General features: G+C 39.3%; 1 protein-coding gene and 1 non-coding gene across 3 annotated transcripts; both read right to left on the bottom strand.

Moving 5' to 3' along the window:
* Nucleotides 1–1,830: 1,830 nt before the first annotated feature.
* On the bottom strand, nt 1,831–25,252 carry Tmf1 (TATA element modulatory factor 1). 2 transcript variants are annotated; one of them, XM_059258263.1, is made up of 17 exons: nt 25,009–25,252; nt 21,806–22,842; nt 20,001–20,104; nt 18,870–18,996; nt 17,078–17,183; nt 15,610–15,752; nt 14,879–15,045; nt 14,232–14,388; nt 11,116–11,208; nt 10,550–10,706; nt 7,953–8,145; nt 6,962–7,031; nt 6,657–6,749; nt 4,983–5,084; nt 4,595–4,747; nt 3,028–3,153; nt 1,831–2,064 (listed from the first exon to the last, which is right to left on the bottom strand). In XM_059258263.1, the coding sequence occupies exons 1-17, from the start codon at nt 25,148–25,150 to the stop codon at nt 1,921–1,923; spliced, it is 3,114 nt and encodes a 1,037-aa protein (XP_059114246.1). In that variant the 5' UTR covers nt 25,151–25,252; the 3' UTR covers nt 1,831–1,920. The 2 variants fall into 2 exon arrangements, with proteins under 2 accessions (XP_059114246.1, XP_059114245.1); XM_059258262.1 differs by having other exon boundaries at nt 21,806–23,013.
* Nucleotides 8,487–8,617, bottom strand: LOC131907550 (small nucleolar RNA SNORA36 family). The gene has a single exon (XR_009378453.1). It is a non-coding gene; the product is annotated as a small nucleolar RNA SNORA36 family (small nucleolar RNA).
* Nucleotides 25,253–25,807: the final 555 nt, after the last annotated feature.

Here is a 25,807-nt window from a genome sequence, read left to right on the forward strand (position 1 = left end):
ACTCATGCTACAAATCAGAGAGACCCAATGACAGAAACACTGTATAGAACATAAGAACCAAAACCAAGGTCACTTGAATCACCCCCCAAAATTCTCCATTCTGCAAGATGGCTACTCACAGCTGTATTCTGAAGTACTGTTTAAAATGTAACTAAAACTTAGCGAGTTTTTATTTGAAATCCTATCTTCTCATTGTGGGGAGGATAATTTCAGACCCTCACTGAATGCCTGAAACAGTGGAAGCTACCAACCTCCAGCAAGATAGCCAACAGTGATGCTCATCTTTCTGCTAAAGGGAAGAACTTCTGGCTAACCTCTGACAGCTTCTTCACTGTGGGGCCATTAAAGAACAGACGGGTGACCTGACACAAGCCCTGCCACACTATGACAGTAGACCCAGTGGCAGACATGGCTCAGTGACTAACAAGGGGTGTGCATGTACTGGACAAATGCAGTCAACTAGTGAGATTTCAGCAGGCTACTCTGAACAGCATACACCTTTGCACTTAGAAACTCCTTCTGGGATTTCCATGTATTTTTGGATTATTTTTGACCTTAGCTAGAACCACAAAAAACAAAAGAATAGATAAAGAGGGGTTATAATAAAAGCAGTTAAATAATTTTCAGTAATAAAATCAAAATATTTTACAGGTCTAAAACACAACCCGATTAACTTTTAAACAAAGCAACTTTTGGAAGAGTGCATAACTATGTTCTAAAGCTATTCTATACTACTTTTTGTTATTTTTTGCTTGTTGGAACTTCAATAAAAAAAAATGTCAAACTATGCAAAATTATAAAATTTCCAATTTAAATGTACTCCTATAACTTTTCTTTTGCTATGGAGAGTGTTTTAAAACATTCATTTTTAATGTCCCAAAGTACAACTGTATAAAATTAAACAAGTAGTTTTTAAAAAGTAAATTGACTAATTTTTTTTTTTTTTTTTTTTCGAGACAGGGTTTCTCTGTGTAGCTTTGCGCCTTTCCTGGAACTCACTTGGTAGCCTAGGCTGGCCTCGAACTCACAGAGATCCGCCTGGCTCTGCCTCCCGAGTGCTGGGATTAAAGGCGTGCACTACCACCGCCCGGCCAAATTGACTAATTTTTAAGAGTAAATTTTGTCAGTGATTTTATTATGTTAGATTTGTTTCACAGTGTAGTAAAATACTTCAAAATTACCTGCTACTGATGCTATGTCAAAATTTATTGCAAGCAAAATTTCCCACTATCCAATTATGTGTAGCTAATATTGAATATTTATAAGCTTTCTTTGGATAAGTAATAAAAAGGGTCTACATTTGTTCACATTTCATTGTGGAAGCCACATGGAATAAATTTTCAAAACAGAAATATTTTTTAAGTTTAAATTCCTCTTTATATTTTAGACATGTCAGTGTGACCTCTGCTTTTAAAGGAAAGTCTTAGTTTATAATTTAGTCACAGGCTTAATAACCTTTTCACTTGAATGCTTAAAATACTTTCAAGAAATATGTTTTCAGTGTGAAAGATTTCAAAGTTTCAATGTTAACATTACTCTGTAAGTCTCTCAATATGTACAAACACATATAAATTATAGATACAATACAATTAATTATATATCCACAATAATATGAAAACAGCAATCTCCTTTCCTAACTGTACTGCTATGTGGATAAAGTAATAATTCTCTGTGCTGTTCAAGGCACACAAAAAAATGCTTTAAAAATTTTTAAAGAATAGTTTCAAAAATAAAATTCAAATATTGCACAAAATAATTTAACTGCAAATATAACTACATACTATAAAAGAATTTTTAAAAAAGTTTTTTTACACTCTACAGCAAATCCCATTTTCTAACTCTATAAAAGAATTTATTGGAAGTCTGCATTTATATATTAAGTGTTTACATTCAGTTTGATGGGAATACGAATTTCACAAGTTAACTGAGCCTTTGTCTTAGAAGTTCATCTATTTGAGTTTTATACATATTTTTTACATCTTCAAGATCCAGGCGAAGTTCCTCTGCTTCTTCTGCCTTTTCTCCATACATCTGCAGAATAGTGTTATATCTTTGATCCAAATCCTAAAAAATATTTGTTTATAATCCTTTAATGACCATACAAATATCTACATTAGTTACAAGTCAATAGAAAAAACATCACGAGTTGAACAAAAATATTAATTTTAAAAAGAATAAACTTACCTTTTAAAAAATTAAAACTTATACCCAGTCTATCTAGGAATACATAGCAAAAAGAGGAACTTCTTTGGAAACCTCAATAGAGGGTTCAGTGGGTAAGAGCACTTTCTGAGCAAGCATGAGGACCTCACTTCTAACCTTCAACATTCACATAAAAAGTCACATGACCTGTAACCTCAGAACCGGGAGAAGGCTCACTGGGGCTGGTGGCTCCAGGCTGAATGTGATTCCTGTCTGAAGGGAACAGGAGGGTGAAGAGTGACAGAGCAGGACACCCACTTATCCTCACGCCTCCTGGTACACATCCCAGCACATACACATGCACATACGCCGCACATACACATGCACATACGCCACACACACCACCCCTATTTCCCCACTAAATCTATAACTCTCTCTAAACATGACTTAATCAGTCTCCTCCCTATTAATTTAAGTATACTTGATGAGATTTCTGTCTTCGTGACAGATTTGGATTAAGTATTGCTTGGCATTTATCCCACAAGACTAGTCTGCCCAAACATTGAATTATGTCACAGTAATGTGATGAAACAAATATTGAGTCAAATACTACAAAGCATGCAATGTACATGCTTACTTTAATAAGTATTGGCCAAATAAAATCTCATTTTCTTCGAGTAGTACTAAACGTTTTGTGAAAATACTTTAGATATGCAATGACACAAGCAGCAGATTCATCTTTAACATTCTTTACTCAACTACTGACTCCTTAATTTTCAAAGAAATTACTAAGTCACACATACGCATCTGATGTAAACTAAAAACTTGATATTTAATAACTGGATGAGAATAGCTTCGATTCATCCTGAAGTGAAGAATACTTACTCGTAGCTGAACTCGAAGCCTGGGGATCTCTTTCACTTTCTCCTCCAGTTCATCATTTTGATTTGTTAATTTAACTAGCTCTTCAGACATTATGGATCGAGTTTTTTCTAGATTGCTAATTTCTAGCTGAGAAACAAAATCATAAAATGGTTTCAATAAAAACATATCTTGTTTAATGCTCTCACTAACATAAAAATATTTAATGTGTCATTTTTGAAGAAAAACATATGTCAACATATAACGCTGAACAGTGGGGGCAAGGGGCCCAAACTTTCTTCATAAGTTATTTATAGGGTTCACTATGCAAGAAAGAAAGAAGTCAAGAAAATACAGTGATCTGTCTGAAAAAATGCAACCACGTTTTTCTCTAATCTAAGAAAACACCACACATTTCCATTATTCTAAGTTACTGGCAAAAGCCAGAGCAGTGAGAACATACTTCAGTATTGTCCCTCCCAACTACGTAAGTCGTACTGCTAAAAGCTTTCCCTACTACCTGAGAAACTAAGCAGGACTCTCAATAGACACATCAATACACATCAACCCACTTCACAATTGTTCAAATGGGAAGTGGAAGAGGTATTCATTTTGAGTGTGTAAGTTTAACATCAAAAACTACAAAAATCCTTTCCTAATTCCTATAGCAACAGTCCTTACAGCTCCCTCCTATTTGGGTTGTTCTTCTATGTGCAGGTCTCTTTCATTGCACTCATTCCTTGTGGGGAAGAAGACAGACTTTTCCTGTGGCATTTACGGGAAAAATAAAGCAAGCATGCTGGTTCAGCACTTCCTTTTTTCTTGATGAGAAAAGACGCTGGGAAAGAGTGGGCTATCCCTGCCTAGATGTCCCCAGGTCTGTGGTGATATCGTGTTCCCCCAAATATTGTGCACCCTAATAAACTTATCTGGGGTCAGAGAACAGAACAGCCAGAGGCCAGAAAATGGTGGCACGCACACCTTTAATCCTAGCATTCTGAAGGCAGAGATCCATCCGGATCTCTGTGAGTTCAAGGCCACACTGGAAACAGCCAGGCATGATGACTCACACCTTTAATCCCAGGAAGTGACGGCAGGAAGCAGAAAAGCGTGAAAACCAGGAAGTAGGCCTGGGTAAGCTTTTAGGCTTTTAGCAGCAGTTCAGCTGAGATTCATTCTGGATTAGGACTCAGAGGCTTCTAGTCTGAGGAAACAGGATCAGCTGAGGAACTGGCAAGGCGAGGTGGCTGTGGCTTGTTCTGCTTCTCTGATCTTCCAGTGTTGACTCCAGTACCTGGCTCCAGGTTTATTTTTATAATAAGACCCTTTTAACATTTGTGCTACACAGGTCCTTTCTAGGCAGGCCACGGCACAAGGCACCTAGCATTTCCTAAGAGAGAGCAGATAAATCTGCCTACTTCTGGCAGTCAGTCAGTTAGGAGGCTCATTTGGTTCCAGCTTATATCATTACTATATGTGATACACTTTGGGTTTCATATGTCACTCATTCATCTTATTTTCCAATGTACTCAGAACTCAAGTGGACCCACTATCTCATAGGCTTCTACAGCACACTTCATTTTTCCAGTACCTGTAAATGACTAATTTCCCCTTCCCTCAGCTTTAGTTGAGACTGCAGATTTTCAATAATGCTCGATCCTGCTCCCAGCCTTACAGCTTCATAAAGATTGCTTCCACTGGCTGATGCAGACATTGGTCCAAATGAATGGTCATGAGACTCATCCTATTCAGTTAAAGAACAGAGACAATTATCATATGTTATGTTCTATTATCAAGTTCAAACAAAGATCTTATCAATTCAAATGTCTGAGTTTCTCAAAAGCAGAAAATCATCTATTTCTTTACTTCAATTATCACCATATTCTGACGAATTTCCCCAACAAGGTTATGGAGACCACCAACCTGATGTTCCCTTACTCAAGGTAAGAACTAAGCACATGTAAGAGGTAAGCCATTACCTGAGACAGGAAAGATGTCTGGAGCCCTGCCATATCTACTCCACTTATAGAGCTCGAGCGTGACATGGTGGGAGTACTAGAAACAGAAAACAGTTTGTGGTCCTTGGAGAGAAAAAAAAATCTGTAAGATTGAGAAGCAAAACATAAGGGAACCAAGAAAAATTTCTAGGATTAATGAACACAAAGGCACTAAATTCCTTCATAAAATGTTATAAATACAATTTCTCAAAGTATAAAAAGCATTTAAAAATTAAGAGCTGAGCTAGCAAGATGGTTCAGCAGGTAAAGATGCTTTATCTGACCTGAGTTCAATCCGAGGACTCGTATGTAAAAAGAGAGAGAAACAACGCTAGCATGATATCTTCTGACCTCCACACATAAATCATGAGATACATGCACACACACACACACACACACACACACACACACACTAAATTACTCATAATAAAAAATTTTTTAATTAAAATTAAAAGCCTGTATTGCCCCATTTATATTATAATTAGCCAGGTTTACTTATTTATTTTTTTTTAAGGAAATGAGAATGCTTTGGTTGAAATGACTGCAGAAGCTAACAATTTCATGTTCTGTAACATATTGTCAATTACTTGTAAAAGTGCTAAAATTTCTCACTTACCTATCTTACTTTAATATATTCAAAACAAAACGAAACAAAAAACCCAACAAAACACTTGGGGAATGGAGAGATGGCTCAGCAATTAGGAGCACTGGCTCAGTTCCCAGTAGGAGCATAGTGTACACAACTCCTGTAACTTGTCAGGGAATTGGATGCCCTCTTGTGGCTTCCAAGGACACTGCATGCATGTGAAACACAGACTTATGTGCAGACAAACATCCACACAAATAAAATAAAACTAAAATTTAAAAACTCCAACTACACTGAAAAGGTAATTTCCATTTTTGTGTACTATTTGAACATATTATGCTAACTCTCAGTATGCTACACTACTTCAAGTATAGGAAACCCACTTTGTAAAAATTACCTTTCGGAGCTAAGGAGGTGGCTTAGTGCATAAAGCATGGAGACCAGAGTTTGGATCCCTAGAACCCACGGACAAGTCAGGCAAATGTGATGGCTGCCTGTAATTCCAGCACTCAGAGACAGGATTCCTGGCACAAACTAGCTAGTTAGACTAGCCAGAATCAGCTAGCCCCAGGTTCAGCAAGAGGCTTGTCTCAACAAAACAAGTAGAGAGTAATCAAGGAAGATACCCAGTGTCAACTTTGGGCCTCCACATACATGTGAACACAGACACACCTGCACATATGCAAATATGCATACATATATTCATGCGCACCAAACACAAACACACGCAAAAAATAAAAACAAAACCAAACAACCTCACTACATTTACTAATCACAAAGACAGAACAAGCCAGTTCTATTCTGAAGTTGCCTATGGGCCATTTGCTACATTAGTTGCCGTGAGAAATCACAAAATTCATTTGAAAGTGTAAAGTATCTAATTCAAAGCCAATGACAGGCCGATCTGAATGCACTCCAATGACTCCATTCTACGTGGAGCACTGACAATGCTACTACACCTTACCAGTATAGTAATTCTAAAGATATGAGTACAAGTAAACCCAGATCAATCCATGTCACCCACAACAGCTCAGCTACACAAACCAACTCAAACCAACACAATTCAGTACCTTTTCTTTCGCTGCTTCTTGAGTGAAAATGGCTTTCTTCCTTTCTTGTTCAACTTTCATTTTTTCCATTTCTAACTGACTGCACAACAGTGTCTAATGGAGAGAGATACAGTTAGGTAGTTTTGAGACACTACTCCACAGCACCATAGGAAGTCAACTGCAAAGCTCAGAGTGTAAAACACAAGCTGCCATTCCACCACCAAAGACAAGGGTCCATATCACCCTTCTCATCTCCTCAGCAGGCTGCTACCATCCCCATCCATCTCTAATGCCAGCCCTGGGGGAGCGAACACTAAGAAAAATACCTTTTCTTTCCTTGTCTCTTCAAGTGTTCTTACATATTCATCTTTTAAGTTTTCTAACTCAACCTGGTACCTAGTAAACCAGAGGGAATTAAAACAAAAAGGTGACAGTACAGACTATTAAAAACTCCAGTTCCATATTCACTCGTCATCGTATCAGCAGCTCAGCCCCGAAGACTTCCCAACTGACTGTCCCAGCTCACTGGGATTCCACTCATTAGCTGAAGCACAAGGGGAAAGTTCTACTTTTTCTTCCCCATTTTTTTCTTTTCTTTTTATTAAGAGATTTTCTATTCGTTTTACATATCAACCACAGATTCCCCTGTCCTCCCTCCTCCCCCCTTTTTTTTAACCAGTACTCTGAGATTTAAAATGAGACATTTAAGCAGTAATTTTAAGTACTACCATTCCAAGTTCAAAGGTGGCAAAAAAAAAAAAAAAAAAAAAAAAAAAAAAAGCAGGCGTTCTATGGAATGTTTATAGAAGTGCAGACATTTATTTCATTTTTACTTAACTACTTTTCTCTTTGGAAGTCAAGGGCGAAAACATACCCACTATAACCTTATGTAATTTCAGATGAACGATTTTATACCCTGTAGTTGCAGAAGAATCCAAATACTTATTTAGAAAAACCTGGAAGACTACTATAAAAACAAGTTCCATGCACAATAATCACTCCTTCCTTCCTTCCTTCCCACCTCCCTTCCTTTCTGTTGATGGCATTAGACCCTTTAAAAAAAAAAAAATCACATTAATGGGGCAAATCTTTCCCTAGAAAAATATAAATACATGTAGAACATAACACATAACTTCGAAAGAAGTACAATGGATCCTAGCACTAGCTTAATGCATGCCACTAATGACCCTGCCTTTAAATGCTGCAAGGTTTTCACTTCTAGTTCTCACTGCAATGAGGCTAAAACTCAACAAACACACTTCCCAACGGTGATTTAAAATGTCATGGAACCACAGAACACCACACAAATACACTCACCGACTATTTTCGTCTTCCAGTTTTCGTAGTTTATTCTTCTCTGACTCTAGCTGGGCCTGAAGTCTACTGTTTTCCTGCCGTAAGAGAGCATTCTGTGACTCCACCGAAGACATCTGGATTTTGTTGGCAAGGAGTTCTTCTGTAGCTGCTCGTTCTCTTTCAACTGCTGCAGCCAGCAAAGTCTGCGATTCACCTGATTATAGAGGAAGAAAAGTCATACACACATAACCCAGGGAAAGATCAGACACCAGGCTGGCTCTGACTTCAAACTTCTAATGACTCAAATTTCCAAACTAGGACAAGACTACCAACTGAGACAAGCAAGCCAACGTCAGTTAATGTACAAGTTGACACTCTCTCCTCATGAGACATAGGACATTATCCATAATAGTCAAAAACTGGAACCAGCCAGGATATCCTTCCCCAAGCAAATGGCTAAACTACGGAAACAGACATTTCAGAGACTAACACTCAATAATCAAAACACTAAAGTTTTGAAACACTGATGACTTTTTAAATTTTTATTTTATTTATTTGTGTAGACTAGAAGTATATGAATAGAGTAATACTCTCTATTCAGTCATTCCCCCGAGTCAATTTCAATGTCCCAAAGTTTAATTAACAGAACAGGGAAGCTGCCCTGAACTGAACTCAACACTTTGGAGTGATAACTTCCATGTGCATTTCAGGAGGACCTGTTTGCATTAGGTCAGCCTGGAGGAGCCCTGAACCTATTTATTAAGCTTCTCTGTCAACAAAATAGCAGAGGCTTCCAATGGTCTACTAAATAACACTTGAAAGTCAAGAATCTAGTTTGCCAGTAGTCTATTGTGGAGGTATCTTTGTGGATTTCTGGGGACCTCTCTAGCACAATAGACTACTGGCAATGGTCGAGAGAAAGCCCGAGCTGACCTACTCTGGTAACCTGATGGCCAAACACCCTGTCATGATAGAACTCTCATCCAGTGACTGATGGAAGCAGATGCAGAGATCCATGGCCAAGCCCCAGGTGGAGCTCCAGGAGTCCAATCGGCGAGAGAGAAGATGGATTATATGAGCAAGAGATATTGAGAGCATGATTGGAAAAAGCACAGGGACAAATATCGGAAATGCATGAACTGTGAACCAATAGCTGAGGAGCCCCCATGGAACTGGACCAGGCCCTCTGGATAAGTGAGACAGTTGATTAGCTTGAACTATTTAAGAGGCCCCCAGGCAGTGGGACAGGGACCTGTCCTTAGTGCATGAGCTGGCTTTTTGGAACATAGGGCCTATGCTGAGACATTTTGCTCAGCCTTGGTGTAGGGAGGAGGGGACTGGACCTGCCTCAACTGAATCTACCAGGTTGAGCTGAATCCCCAGGGAAGACCTTGTCTTGGAGGAGGTGGGAATGGGGGTGGATTGGGGGGGAAGGCTGGGGGGTGGGAGGAGGGAGGACAGGGGAATCTGTGGCTGATATGTAAAATTAAATTAATTATAAAATTAAAAAAAAAAGAATCTAGTTGCCACCCCAGGACTGACAAGGAGTCACTCAAAGACAGAGTCTGGAGTAAACTAAGTGACTTGCTGTTGACTGAAAAGCCAAACACAATATTACACCAGACACTTATCTCCTGACCCCTCACTCATATGCTTTGTCACAAGAACATAATATCTCTCCAATTATACATGGGATTCTTGAGAACCAGAAGGTATGCATCAACTTTTCATGAGTCTGTTAGCGTCTGGACATCCAGGTATACACATACCACTTGCCTGAGACTAAAGAGAAACACCTTGACATTGTCTTCTTTATTAAGAGCAGTGAGGAAATAGCTCAAGGAGTGTCTATAAGGAAGCAGAATATGCAGTCTTAAGACTCCATCATATCTCTCTTCTAGGATTTCATCGTGATCCTTTTCAGACTTGCCTCAGCTCCTGGAATTCTACCACTATCTGGAACTGTATCTGATCCCTGTCACTTACATTCTTGTAGATAAGCTAGAAAGAGGTCAGAGGCAGCAATGGATGAGGGACAAGAAAAGAGTTGTCTAGCCATCTATAAAAATAAATGAAAGAATCAGGCCTGGGGAGACAGCTTAGTAAAGTGCTTGCTATGTGAGCACAGGGAAGAGCTGGAAGTCCTAGCACCATATCAAAGGCAAGTGAGTAAAGCATGTAATCCCACAGCCAGGCAGGCAGACACAGGAGGGGATGCATGCAGCTTGCTAGCCAGCCAATCTAGCCAAATCAATTAGCTCCAGGTTCAGGGGAAAAAAAAGGGGGAGAAGCAATTGGTCTCCACACACACACACACATAGTATGTGCACATGAATTTACACACACACACACACACACACACACACACACACACACCCTACAAATGAAATGGCAGGCAGTAAAGTATATGACACACTGTGTAAGGAAAACTAACTGTTTTAGAAGAGTTATGATTGAGGTATTGATATAAGAATGAAAAAGGGGAAGACAAATCCATACATATTAGACACCAAATGTCATCATGAGATCAGATGAATTTCAATGCCATATCACTATCCTACTTCTACACACAAGACAGAAAGTTTCTTGAACCAAACATAAAATACTGAAGAGATTACCAAGCCTATCAGAAAGATTCTTCTCTAGCGTTTCCCACGAGGAAGTCTGAGACCCTAGAGTTGCTTGCAAATTTTCTATCTGTCGAAGCAATGGTCTTGTTGTTGATGAAACACTTTGACTCAGTTCTTGATTTCGATTCTCTGCTTCTTGGAGTCTCTGAATCAAAAAATCCTCAGGTTATTACCACTGACAGAAACAAAAGCACTAAAAACACCAGCAAACCTAAACTTTAGTTAGATTTCTGGAAAAAGAAATTTTTCCAGAGAAAAATTATTAGCTTTCTTACTAAAAAAAAATATACATTATATATACATATATGTGTGTGTGCGTGTGTACATATATATACTCAATAGACAGCAAATCTATCATGCTAAAATTACTTCCTTTAAGACAAAATTAAAGATTTTCCTTTTTTTCCCCCAGGAGATCAGCTTGGTTCACCTAAGCTATAAAAATACATCTAATTGCAGGCATAGTAAGAATACAGTAATAATGCTTTCAATCCAGGAATGTTACTTCAAGAAGACACACGTGTAACCTTGTGCTTGGGAAAGCTGTGACCTACCTGCTGAAGTTCACTGATCTCGTGGCGTAAATAATCCTCTCTCCTGGCAGCTGCCTGCTCTGCCCGTTGCAATGTGAGCCTAAGGTCCCCCACCTGCAAGGCAAACAACACTTATTGTCAGAACATTGGCTGCAACTTCCTGCTGGTGACATTTGTGTTGACTTTTTATGTATGACACTTCACACTAAACAATGAGCACACATCCCGCTCCTTAAACAATGCCAGAGCTATAAATATATTCATTATCTACTTAAGAAAGCACTCTGTTATCCAAAAAAAGCCTGCAAATATGTACAGCTCTGACATACAATGAAACAGAGGAGAGATAATGTATGCATAAACATTTGCCACAAGGCAGGGTGTGGTAAGAACTAGATGAGCTATAAAGAAGTAGGTAAATAAATAAAACCTAGGCACTAAACTAGGTGTGGTGGCATACACCTGTGATTTCAGTATGAGCATTTTGAGTTCCAGGGCAGCCCAGGTTACACCGAGAGTTCCAGAAAGGTCTGTGCTACATAGTAGGCCTTATCTAAACACCCCAAAACTAAAACTCAAAGAGAAAAGTGTTAGCAAAGTATAATGGTGTGTGTTTGCAGTCACAGCTATTAGGGAGAGGCTGAGACAAGAGTTGAGGGTCATTTGCATAACATGGCTAGACACTGTCTCAGAAAAAATTAAGGAAGAGGGTGTCACTCATACACAGTTGCATACTTTATAACTGCCTACTGTGGCAATATATTTAAATAATAAAAAAATGATGTCAGGCCTCTATCTGGTTATTGTAGTCCTGAAGATTTATTCTATGGAGCACACAGAGATGCTCTACAGCATTAGCAAGCCCGGCAACAACAAAATGAAACCAGAACTCTAAACAGCCATCAGTATTGTAATCTGTTTTCAAATGTTCATACATGAACATAAGTGTTAAAAAGTATAATCAATGCAAAAAATATTTACTCATCCTAAATGAAAAAAAAAAGACTATAATATCTATGGTTATCAATTGTAAGAAAAAAACTAGATGGAAATAATGTTAACAAAGTAACCCACAAAATTAGCAATCCTTATACACCACGGTGGTTTTAAGAATGACAGTCCCATACCCTATTCCTCACTCCCTCAATTTTTCTTTATTATAGTAATGTATTTTTAATTTGAAAGAATTTTTCAAAATTGGAGTGTGTGTGTGTCTAAAAGTATGCATGTGTACTACACGTGTACAAGGGCCCATGGAGGTCAGAAGAGGTCGCTAGACCACTTGGAACTGGAGTTATGGGCAGTTCTAAGCTGCCATGTGAGATCTGGGAACCAACCTGGGTCTGCAAGAGCAGTAAGTGCTCCTAACTGCTGAGCCACGGCTCCAGCCCACTAATTTAAAATAGTGATATTCTGTATCTTTTCTTGATAGGGTGGCAGAAACACATGGATATATGGAACATCGCATGATTTACAACAGCAAAACATTGAAAACAATCCAAACCCATCAAAAATATAGCTGAAAATTACATAGCAAAGTGGTATAAAACTAAAACTCTAAGTTCAACTATTCTGCAACCATCAGAACAGTCTGAAGAGATGGCTCAATCGTTAAAGGGAAGATTCCTAACCAAAAAGGTAACAGCCTACTAAGTCCATAATGCCAGCTGTAAAATATGTAAGTGTGGTCTTTAATGGAAGAGGAGGGAAGGAGACACACGTGTACCTGGTGAATTGATTAAAAAGCAGACATACGTACTGCCTGCATTTATAATAGGAACACTGAAAAGAGAAGGCAAACACTGGTAAAGTGGTTGATGTTTAGACAAAGAGGAGCAAGAAGGAGGGGATAAACTGGAAGCAAATGCTGTCTGACTGTATTTTGTTATATAGCTTTCAACTGTAAGTTATTTATCCACCAAAAATGTAAAACAAAACCAAAAGCTAATTGAGGGTGCTGAGAATAGTTTCGTGTGTTTTGTTTTGTTTTTTTAACAGTGCTGGGGAAACTAGATATCCGTATACATAATTCCTATTGTGGAATGAAGCTATAGCTAAGTAGGGCAGCACTTGCCTAGCACACAAAAGGCTGGTCAGACCCCCTACACTGAAAAAAAAAAAAAAAAATCAAACAAAAAAAAAGTGTAATGAATGTTTACAGCAGCATCATTAACAAGAGCCAAATGATGTAAGTATCCCAGATGTTCAATATTGAACGATTTTTTTTTTCTTTTTTCTTTTGACTTTTCAAGATAGGGCTTCTCTGTGTAGCCCTAGCTGTCCTGGAAGTTGCTCTATAAACCAGGCTGGCCACGAACTCACAGAGATCCACCTGCCTATGCCTCCTGAGTGCTGGGGTTAAAGGCATGTACCATGACCACCCAACAGTATCTGATTATTTTGAAAACAATGTGTTCCAAATTTTTTTTTCTTCATCAGGCTCATGAATTGCCAGAGATGTTACAAATATGTCAAAAGTCAACTATATAATGTAGTCTCTTGAAACTGTATGTTTTAATTATACGTACATACATTACTCTGACAATAGGATACCTAGTTTCATAAAATTCTCCTTCCTCCAGCAGTGCTGGGCCCTCTGCATATAGGAGGCAGAGGCTCTACCAGTGAGCTACATCCTCCGCACTATATACTTATAAACATATATAAACCTCACGGAAAACCAAGCAATAACAGCATGGTATGTGCATCACACTAAGGCAGTGGTTCTCAACCTTCCTAATGCTGTGACCCTTTAATACACTTCCTCACGTTGTGCTGACCCCCAGCCATAAAATTATTTTTGTTGCTACTTCATAACTTTAATGTTGCTACTGTTATGAACTGTAATATGAATATCTGTGTTTTCTGATGCTCTTAGGCAACCCCTGTGAAAAGGTTAGTTGAACCCCCAAAGAGGTTGTGGCCCACAAGTTGAGAACCACTGCACTAAGGACATTTCTAAAGACACACAAGTAAGGTTTGTAGAATCCATTACTCTAAAATGCCAGTAACATGATCACAGAAGCCTACCAGATGTACCTCATCTAAGAACAGATTCACACTTGCTGGTCAACTGCTTCACTTTGCAGAAACATGCACAAATACATAAAAGGTGGCTTTAACCACCTACTGCCTACCTGAAGCGCTAAGGCCTCTTGCTGCTGACGGGCTTCTTCCTGGGCCTTCTCCAGTGCTGCAGAAAGTTCTTCCTTAGCCTTCATCTCACGCTTCAAAGCAGCTTCCTGCACCTCACTGTCCTTAGCAGCATTGGCTTTGTGAAGATCAGTAAGTTCTCTTTCAAAAGTAGATTGATATTTTTCATTTACTCCAATGCAAAAGTAAACACATATCCACACTAATTCAATTTCTATGGACCACAGAAACCTCAAAATAACAGTAAGCACACCTTACAATAACACTAGCCACTATGAGGACTCTGCTGGACTTGCCTTGTCTAATAACAAACTCACTCATAGATAAATCTATAAATGTTGCTAATAATCAATAATAGAAAAGAGCTAGAGAGATGGCTCAGTATTTAAAGAGCACTGACCATTCTTCTAGAGGACCTAAGTTCAATTCCTAGCACCCACATGGCACCTGACAACTGCTGAACTCCAGTTCTAAGGATCTAATAACCTCTTATGGACTCCTTGGCTATGTGGTACACAGATATACAAGCAAGAAAAATACAATGCATATAAAGCAATTTTAAAAAATTAAAAGAGACTTTTTCAACCTCCCACTGTGGTAACAGATCCTATACACACTGCGTACTTTATACCTGTATGCACTATCTAGGGCAGCCTGAGTACTTCGGCTCTTTTCTTCAAGTTCATCCATGTCTACTTGAAGTCGGCCAAGATCTTTCTCTTGGCGTTCTACCACAGAATTTAATTTTTTAATATTTTCTCTATGTTGTTTCTCAACTTCTTCTTTGCCATCAAGGACCTATGTTATCAAAACAGACAAGAACACCTTTCAGTAAATGATGCCATGGTAGATAATGCCAGGAATCTCCTAATACTGGTTATAGCTTGAATAGGAAATGGCCCTCCAGTGCATGTGTCTGAACACGGCTCTGCTGGGGGTGTTTTGGAAAGCCATGGAACCTTTGGCTGGAGGAAATGATCACTAGAGAACAGGCCTTCAGGGTTGGCTCTTCCCCACTTCCAGTCTACTTCTCTCTACTCCCTGGTTTGCACCACGTAACATACAATTGCACACACTTATGTCACCACATACCAAGCCCCCTGTCACACTTTCCCACTACTGGAATCTCATCCTCTGAAATCTGGAGTCAAAGGAAACCTCTTCTCCTTCAAGCTGTTCATGTCATGTCAAGTATTTGGTCACAGTGATGTTAGGTAACATATTAGCTATTCATTTATCTATTAGACTATAACCTTTTTCTTGCATGAAATCCCATGAAGTCGATCTGAATGCTCCACAAGCCAGGACCAATTACAGGAAGAAAAATCAATACCCAGACAGAGAGCACTGACGGCTGCTCACCTGTCTTAAATGTTGTAACTCCTCTTCCAGCTCCTTAGTTTTCCTGTTCAGCTTTGCAATAACATTTTCACTGTCTTTGTCTTTAGTTCTTAATTTCTTAATGATGTTAGAATTATGTAGCTGCTGTTTTGAAAGTTTTTCTCCTGGTGATTATAAAAAAAGAAAAGCATAAATGCCAAAAACAGTGATTGTTTAAGAATCTGCATAAAAAACTTTAGCTAACCAGTAGCATACATGAGTTCTTTTTTTTTTTAATGCCATAAAAATTTTAAACTCCAGTGTTAAAATTCACTTGGACCTGAGTTATCAATGAATACTAAAATTATTACGTGAAAGGATTCTAGGAAACAAGATACTAACAGTCTTCATTTGATTTTTAGCTTCAAATTCAGGGTCCTGGTACCTCAACCTCCCAAATGCTGGGATAACAGATATGTACCACCACACCCAGCTTACAGCTGTATTTTAAAATTGTCTATGTACCTATGTTTCCCGCTGGCTAAACTAGGTTCTTAAAAAGACAGGAAGTATGTCATATCTAGTATTGTATCAAATAATATACAATATATTCATTATTCAAAAGAATTCTTATGTAAATAAAAAAAAGTTGGGTAATAGTAATTTCAAATGAAGTGAATGCTTCCAAATGTCCTCAAATTCTATAAATGCTCTAAACACATTTATGTTTAACAACTTAAGTTAGAAATGTTCGCCCAACATTTGTAATATGAACATTTTAATAAAAGATCCAACATTAACAATCCTTAAAATAATTGCAATACCCCCATACAATGGACTTTATACAGCCATCAGTAATGATATACAAAGCATTTAATAGTACAGTGATATATAAAGAAAGCTGCACATGGAATATACAATGTAAACTGTGAGAGAAAGATGCAGAGAAAGATACACTGAAGGAAAACCAGACCTCCAAGTCATCAAATGCTAAAACCATAGCTCACTATACTCAAACTAAGGATTCAGAGACCTTATGGACCCTAGAATTTCAACCTTTGGATATCTTTGTTTAAATGATGGGCTCTTTCATATCAAGCACAAATTCTGCCTTGTTTTTGGAGAGTTAACAAAAAGCTACACAGCACATATTTCTTTCACTACATCTGACCCCATTCTTCCATAAACGGTCACAAGCCACTTCTGTGGTTTAAGCCCACCCCTCCCTTGCTTTCATTTCCCGTGCCCTCTCCTTTTCTTCTTCCTCCTCCTGTTCCCGCTCTCATGTCCTCCCCTCTTCTTTTCTTTCTCTTTCTGAGGACAGCTTCTGTAGTACTCAAGTTTATCTTCACTCCCTGGGCTCAACAGATCCTCCAGTCTCCTGTGTAGCTAGGACTACAGGCGTATACCATCATACCCAACTCACTATTTGTTCTTAGAAAATATGTCCTATCTTATATAATATTTTCCCTTTTCTTAGACTATTTTTAATAATCAACAGAAAGCTCACCTTCTTCCATTAACCCTTGAATCTGTTCATCTTTCTCCTTCAAGAGGTCTGCAGTCTGACTACTGTTTAATCTAGTGGCAAGTTCTTCTTTTATGGTTTTCACTTCCTAATTTAAAAAAAAAACCAAAACTGTGGTTATCATAAAGGATTATTTTCATTCTAGGTATGTTTTTCTCAGCTTTCCCATTTGAAGAAGCCACCCATAATCACATTCCCATAATAAATCTGTCAGCTGAGTCAACCCACTTACCTAGTTAACTAAGACAAAGAAACAGCTTTGATTACCACACTAAAGCCTACACTCATCAGTTATAAAAGCAAGTTTTAATATGGAAATGTGAGTAAAACAACTTCCTATACTGTCCTTCAGTATCTCTCCAGGTTATGCTTTGCATTTGGAACAATATAGCAGCATATGATAAGAAGAGGTTTGTTGGTTAAGTGTCTCAAGTTATTGTCAGCATCTGAAATGAGCTAGCTAATTAAAGTAACCAAGCAGGTAGAAGTATGAGACTCTGTGTAAGAGTTCACATAGAAAAACAATAAATTACCATTTACATTAGTCAGGAAGTAGGACGGGGCCCTGTGAGATGGCTTGGTTGACACAAAGCTGATGACCTGTACTCAATGTACAGGACCCACATACTTTCATATGTGTCCTGTAGTGTGCCAAGCAAAATGTGACCTGGACACACCCAAACATGTATACACACACCCACACACAGAAACTAAAATGTAAAAGATTAAAAAATAAATAAAGTGGGAAAGCAGCCTAATCTCAAAAAGTTAAATACATACACTAAATTGTTAGTAACAGCTAGGACTTGTTCAGTAATTAACAGCCATAATTGTTAACAATGGAAGTCTGTAAGTACTCCAGATTGGGAGCACAACAGCTCCTGAATAGGCATGGCTTTGCACCCAAAAGGCATTTGGCCATCCCCAGCAACTGAACAGGGAAGGCACTACTACAATGACATGGAAAAGCCAGGGATGCTGTTAAGTACCCAAACAGAATAGCCCCCAGAACAAAATGAGCCTCCTAAATGTCAACAGCATCAAAGATGAGGAATGTCAGAACAAGCCAAGATTTACATATGCCAGCCAAAGAAGAGTCATTAACCATTAACTATAAATTACACTTTTAATTCATACTTAGGAGTATAAATCTCTGAAGTGGTAAGAAAATAATCCATAGGACTAATTATTACTTTTTAAAATGTACATAGCATCATTTAGGTTTGCTACTTATTCTAAAGGAATTATCATTTTTAGATATCTTAATGATCTTTGCTATGTATCTTGCAAGGATTCATTCATAAATTACATAGGTACCCATTTAAAGAAAATTTGTGTGCATGCATGTGTACATTTGTATGCACGACTGTGGAAGGTGACTTCTCTGATTACTGTTCCACATTATTTTTTGAGACATGGTCTGAACCTGGAGCTCATCAATTTGTCAAGGCTGGCTAACGAGCTTTTGAAGGCTCCACCTATCTCTCAGCCCTTGCTCCCAGCACTGGGGTTACAGACACACGCCATTAAGCCTGGCTTTCACGAGTTCTGGAGATCCACACTCAAGTCCTCGTGATTGCTCAATGGGTATTTCAAAGTCTACTGAGCCAATTCTCCAGTGCCTAGATTTCTTTAAAGTATTAAAATCTACCAATTTTAATAGAACAAAAATCTATAATTTACTTGTTAATATACTATATATGTTTTTAATATTTAATTTTTTTTCTAATACCAAAATATGAGTTCATTCATGAAGTTCTACAGTTTAAATTACCTTCTTAGCAGCATCTCTCTCTTTGCAGGCTAGTTGAACTTTCTTTTCTGCTTCTGCAATTCTTTGGGTAAATTCATCTTTCAGGGAAGAAATGCTATTACTTTCTTCTTTTACTCTAAACATTTCACTAGATTTAAAATACATGAGAATGAAGATACTGTTTATACAGTCCAGAGGTAATGAGGTCCGTTCCCAAAATGCAGACACATATTAATACCATATTAGACTAGCAAGTTTAAAATAGAACTGTGTGAGGTCTAGTAACTTTTATTCTGTTTTGTTTTTAAGACAAGGTCCTACAATATAGTACAAGAAGCCCCTCTAACTCATCCCCCTGCTTCTGCTTCTCTGCTGGGATTACAGATATGTGCCATCGTATCTGGCCAGCCAATTACTTTCTCAAAAAAAATTACTTGCTAAATTTCCTTTATATATTTATTGGTATTGCTCAAGATTGAACCCAGGGCTGTACAGGCTAAGAAAATGCTCTACCACAGACCTGTATCCTCAGCCCTATAAATTAATTTTAAAAAACTTCAAACAAAACCAACTGGTGGAAATGTCACCAATATTAGATGTGCAAAACTAAGACAAAAGCAAATATTTCAATGAATCTTCTGGGTCACACTTCCTCAGTCATCTCAAAGTAAACCAGTTCAGTATTTCTAACTTCAGGATTTCAATTTTCACTAAATATATGTTCTAAATTTCTAATACTAAAAGAATAAGGAGAAATACATATATACACATATGTATTTTTATGAAACCATTTTCAATGCCAAAGATATAGTAAAGATAATTTGAGAAAAAAAATCTTTAAATACAGTAATAACTGGAACACTAAGCAATTTTCAGTGACTATAAACAATTTCAACTGCAAAACATTCTGTAAAGACTTAGTTAATGAGTGTTTGCATGCATGTATGTACATATACCACATATGAACCTGGTACCCTTGGAGTTATGAAGGTTCTGGGAACCAAACACAGGTCCTCTGCAAAAGCAGCAAGTGTTCTTAACCACTAAACCATCTCTCCAACCCCAAATTGTGAAACATTTTAATTTCAAAACATCAAAGTACATTGGCCTGCACATACTGTGAGAAATCACTCACGTGCTTTGAATACTTACTCCTTCAAGTTATCATAAGCTTCTTCTAGAAGTGCTTTTTCCTTACTAAGAGATAATAACTGAGCTTCCCTCTTCTCTAGTTTCTCATTCAGAAATTCAACTGTCTGGATAAAGAGAACAAACACAGGTCAATCATTTGACTTTGAAAAGTCCATCTGTTTTGCCAGTAAAGAGCTATAAGGGTATGCCATTCACAAATCAAAACCCAATGCTGTGGTCACAGCAGACACAGAACACCTCTGCCAGGAGAGCACAAAGCAGAGCAAGCACATGACTGATGGGAAAGCACACAAAACAATTAGGCAGTACTAGCTGATCAGCTACCTATCTGAGGATGCAGAAAATTCCACCTCTAGGTATACCTTAGAGGAAGCACGTGGTGAATATACTAGGTGATATGCATGAGGACATTTAAAGCATTTTGTTTCTAACAGAAAAATCTAGTATTTATTTATTTGTATAACCACTAAGGAAGGAATATAAATAAAATTAAAAAAAAAGGTCAAGAAAGGGTTCAAAATTTCTGGTAAGGTTTCAGATCTTCGTTTAGTGGTATCTAGATATCCCTCTGTGTTCTTATTATTCTTTAACCAAACATATAATTTTTTTACTATTATCCACTGTACTTAAAAATAAAAATACTTTTAAAAAAACATAAGCATGTAATTTGAATTTTTCAGGATATATCACACAAAGATAACAGAAGTAATTCTATGAATCACATTCCTTAGGTCTTGCTAAAGCACTGATAAACTTATCTGTAAAGGGAGAAAGGGTGCCTTTCCAGCTTCCAAAAAGTCTTGTCTGAGTCAGGACAGACTAAAAATCACTTACCTTCATAAAGACACTGAAAACATGAACAGTAACTAGTGCGGGCTTTCAGCGATTCAAAGTATCAGCATATACTGCAAGGTTGCTACCACCCACTCAAAAGTATAGCATGGCACTTTGTTTCTGAATAATATTAAACCCAGGAAATAGAATCTGCTCCTTTCAAAAATGGTAGGTAAGGCAACACTGAGCACTTACAGTACACTTCTCCACATATGCTATATATATACATTTCAGAAGCCTATGAAAGATGCCAGCTCCTGTTCAATTTCTAAGAATCAGCAAAAACCAAAGCTCTGATTTAACATTAAAGAATCGACACCATTTTCTCTTGTATGTATTAGGAAGAAGTCATTTGTCATCCTAAGTTTTACTTTTGTTCCCTGGGCATTTCTTTTTCTCATTCACATAAGATAGCTATTAACAGCAGATATCAAAAATAGCATAAGGAGAAACCAAGCCAAAAGATTTTAAGAAGTATACTAGTTATGTCAACAAAACATCAACATTAGAATATTAATCACAGGAAAGCATCAATAGTATTCATATAAGTATTCATTTAGACAAAATCTAAAATTTCCCATAAAGAGTATAAACATGCAAAATACTCTGATATAAGAAAAAATAGTAACATTTGAGTTGCTTTAACATGTATATCTTTAGAAGAGTTAAAGATACATGTGACATAAACAGTCCTTTGCAAACTGACATAAGGATGTATGGAACATTAATTTTAAAGTGATAGGGTTTCAACAATAAAAATGTAAAACGGAAACGTTAAGCTTTTTTATAATATCTACTTATTCTATCATAGTTGCTTTGCAGACATTTCAAATAACTTAATATCAACATTATCCATTTTAAGGTCCTTATTGCTACAATTAAATGACCAGAGATCTACGTTTTCAAATCATCACACGTCCATGAGAATGTTTTCATCACTGACACATCCCAAACCCAAACATTGTAGTTACCTTGCAAATGTCTTCTTTCTCAGGCAGTGCTTCCGGCTGACTGTCAGCAGCTTCACATTGCTCAGCGGCCGGGCCAGAGACAAGATGCCCTTCGTTTACTGGCGTAGGGGAAGCCAACGTATCTGGCTGTTCACAGTTAACAGGAGTAGCACTTCGGCCACTTTCCTCTAATTCTGCTTCTTCAGAAGGTGCAATCAACGTTTCGTTTCCCTCCTCTTCTTCAGCCTTTTCTTCAGCGGGTTCTACTACTGCGGACTTTGGGGTCGAAGGATTCACTACGATAGGCACTAAAGCATAGCCCTTGCCTGACAGCTCGTCATCTGAGTTGATTTCGCTTACACTCCGGCTATCTAGAGACTGCACACTAAACGAGTCTATTCTTTCAAAAGCATCCGACGAGCAGCAACTCTCGTTGAGCTTTTGGAACTCATCTAAGCGGCTATACTCAGGACAAGCAGATGCAGAGAGCAGCTGAAAGGATGTCTGCATGAGGTGAAGACTTGACTTCGCATCTGAAGTCTCTTGCCTTGAACTAGCCGAGCTCTCACTTATTACACTCTCATGATCTAAAACTTCAATGTCACTGGTGGTCGAAGTGCCCGATGAGAAGGAGCTAACAGGAGGAGAAGGTGTATTGCTCTGTCTGTCTTCGTGCTTTTGTTCCTTAGGTTCCAAAGCCATATCCTTAGTGTCTGCTGTGAGAGACTGGGTGGATGTGGTAGATACATCTTCTGTTGTTGTGTTTACATTCACTACATTTTCAGACGCTTTCAATCGCACAGTGGGCACCTTCGCCTCAGACTCCTGACTAGCAGTTTCTGCATGCTTGCCTTCAGGTACAGGGGATGGAGTGCTCACAGCAGGAGTGTCTCCTGAGACACACACAGAGTCTCTCACTTCTGACTCAGCTGTTTCAGAAGTTCTGGACTGGCCAGGAGACGATGATTCATGTAAATTGCTCTTCACTTCTTCTTCTGGACGCTGTGATTTAGCCGGAGGTTTTGACACCACCGGACTCTTCTGAATGGTCTGGACATCTGATGGGGAGAGAAAGGCACTGAAGAAATTTTCAGATTCATCTACTACAGTCCTTCGAACTGGCTTTGTAATTGCTTTAGGAGAGGCTGTTGGTGGACTCTGAGGTTCAGTGCTTGAGTTCAATCCCCAGGTTGAAGTATCCCATCCTCCACTCACAGGGGGACTTATTCCTTTGACAAAAAAATAAATTAACTCATTAAATAAAACATATCTAGCATTAATATTTCAATTATCATCAGAGGTTTCATATGAGAGAAAAAGAAAGCCTATGAAATGCACCCTGTAACTGGGAGCAGTTAAACTCTTTGCTTACAGTATCACTAATTAGGTTCCACACTAACTTTGGGCCTAAAAGAATAAAACCAGTGTGGGCTGACCTGAGAGGGTCTTTGAACAAGCACAAGACCAGGCTTGGCTTTTCCTAGCCAAAGCAAGTGTTATTCCCCTCCCAGAACATGCTTAAAGTAATGATATAGGTTTCATAGCCCATCCCAGATATGTGACTCATCTCACAAAAAGTCTAAATCCTAAATAGTCACAGAACTATTTAGGCACACAATCATTTTATTCTTGTAACATTATATAAAACTTGATTATAAGCTAAACAGACAACAGCACTCAAAACTGAACCTGAGATAAGAGATGTTCTTTTTTGAAATCATAATTAAACTGATGAGAACAGTAAGTTCTAGTGAATAAATTTACTTTTATGTACTTAATGACCAGTCTGCCAGTGCCTCTCTCTTCAAACCCAAAGTATTTCTTTATATTTTTTTATTATAAATTAAAAAGTAGACAAGCAAAATCACCAAAATTTTGTGTGCAATTAGAAGTTGTTAGAGAGGGTACACATTAACTGGAGACTTCTTAAGAAAAATCAAGAAGCCCTTTAACAAAGTCGACCCTTGACTAAGAGTCCAACACTACCTAGAATGAAGTGCTAAGGAAACTCTGAGTTGGAGACAAGAGTTTTCCAGTCACCTGTTCAATGTGAAAACAGAAAACAAAGCTTAAAGCAAGATTAGGTCTGCTAGTTAGCTTAGGTCTGCTAGTTAGCCTAGGTCTACAAGGTAGGTAATTATCATCCTCATGGGTGGGTTTAAATTCGCCTCTTGGAAAATGTGGTATGAAACTGCAGTTACCTCGACTAAACTCCCATTCTTCAGACCTATGTCATTTTGTAATCCAAAACACAACTGGTGATGAAAATCAATGAAAACAGCATTTATGAAAACTTGGCTCCATTCCAGATAACCTGCCCTTAGAAATAAATTATACAGCACTATTCATGCCTCAGATTTCAGGGGGGTAAAGAAAGATTGTATTTGAAACTGATTTGATCTCCAGTTTAGTAACTCAAACTCTGGGGTCCAACCACAAAAAAGCAAGGTGAGCTATTCCATAGCAAGGTCATGTAACACAGAAAGAAGTAAGATCATGACATATCTACATACACACATACACTAAGACATCAGTGGTTCAAACTTGGGCGCCGAGTCTTGAACAGTGTACAACTGAAACCAGAAGCCAGAGAGTGATCAAGTATTGTTTTCATCCAAAGGTTTGTACTCCTGTGTCCGTTGCTACACACGCAAAAATGCTCAAGAACCTCTCAGACTTAAAGACACAAGTAACTGGTCCCTCGAAAGAGCAATTTCGGCCATTTCGGCCCATCTGAAAGACCTGGGTCTGCAGAAAATGAGTTACACTTGGGAACTCTTGGAACAAGCACACAGCCCCCTGGTACTATCCCCAGTACATTCTGTGCCTCACCTGGAGCAGGTTACTTATGCATTCAGAGTTTCCGTTTAGCTCTTCTGTAGAACACGGGTACTACCAACCCTGACTCGGGTTGTTCTTAAAGACGAGGAAGCGTTTTGTAAAGTCTGTGCTACCAAGCATGAAGTGTTCATTAAGTGCTACCCGCGGGGCTCCCTGACTCCGTGAATTTACATAGTTCGGACCTAGGACGCAAACTGCGGAAGACGCGCAGCAATTAGGGGATCGGAGGCTGTGCTCGGGACCCTGCGGGAAGGACCTGGGGCCAGGGGCAAACTGAGAGCTGACACCTGAGGTCAGCGGGACCCGCACCGGGGCCGAGGCAGGCGGGCCGCGGGGCTGGGGTCTGACGGCGAGCAGGCAACGACTCCCCGGGACCCGCTTACCCGGCTCGCCGTACGGGATGGCCTCGGCCCAGGCGCTCGGCTCCTCCTCCTGGATGTCCAGGACCCTGTCGATGGACTTCTGGGCCTGAGACAGGGCCTGCTTGGCGAAGCTGGACAACTGCGAGGCGTTGAACCAGCTCATGGCCCCTCCTCAGCGCCGGCTCCGGCCGGCTCCGGGGCCTCCGCGGTGGCCAGGGCCCGCCGCCTCCCGGGGCCGCGCGGCAGCTCACAGCCTCCGGCCCAGCTGAGCCCGGCCCCGCCGCGCATGCGCTGGCCTTCCACGTACACAACCACCAGATCCGGGAGCCGAGCTCCGCCCAGACGGAAGGAAGGGGCGGTGGCGTGACGCCACATCCGGGAGCGGAGCGTTGCCCTTAGTTACGGTTCCTGAGAGGAGACTTTGTAGATTTGTACCCGCTCTCTGCTGACCGATGCCGTCGGCGCCGAGACCTGGATCTCCGAGCGGAGCCGCACGTGCCTCGCAGTAAAATCGGCGGTTAGGCCTCGCATTTTTCTTGGCACTCGAAAAATATCTGACCTGTTCACGCTGGGCCTGGTTATCTTTGCTTTACCTGCCTGACTTTCCGGGCACTGTCCCCAAATCCTGGAGCATTTGCAAACGAAACAACCTTCCTCAAAACTGAGTTCTGTAATCTGAATGCCGTTCATCAGCACACTCCTGTGTCAAGAGGTGACGCCAGAAGACAAATGCCCATTAAAAGGTCTCAGACTGTCTTTGCCCTCTCAGGCAAGACGTACCAAAGCCATGCCAGCCATGAACCGGAAAAAGGTGCCGTCG

Source organism: Peromyscus eremicus, chromosome 3 (assembly GCF_949786415.1).
Source record: "Peromyscus eremicus chromosome 3, PerEre_H2_v1, whole genome shotgun sequence".
NCBI classification, from domain to species: domain Eukaryota; kingdom Metazoa; phylum Chordata; class Mammalia; order Rodentia; family Cricetidae; genus Peromyscus; species Peromyscus eremicus.

Coding starts and splice junctions, on each gene's coding strand:
- Tmf1 (XM_059258262.1), bottom strand. CDS start 25,150: ATGAGCTGGTTCAACGCCTCGCAGTTGTCCAGCTTCGCCAAGCAGGCC. Junction 6,750..6,961: donor AAGAGACAAGGAAAGAAAAG/GTATTTTTCTTA, acceptor TCTCTCCATTAG/ACACTGTTGTGCAGTCAGTT. Junction 4,748..4,982: donor AGACATCTTTCCTGTCTCAG/GTAATGGCTTAC, acceptor TTAACTGAATAG/GATGAGTCTCATGACCATTC.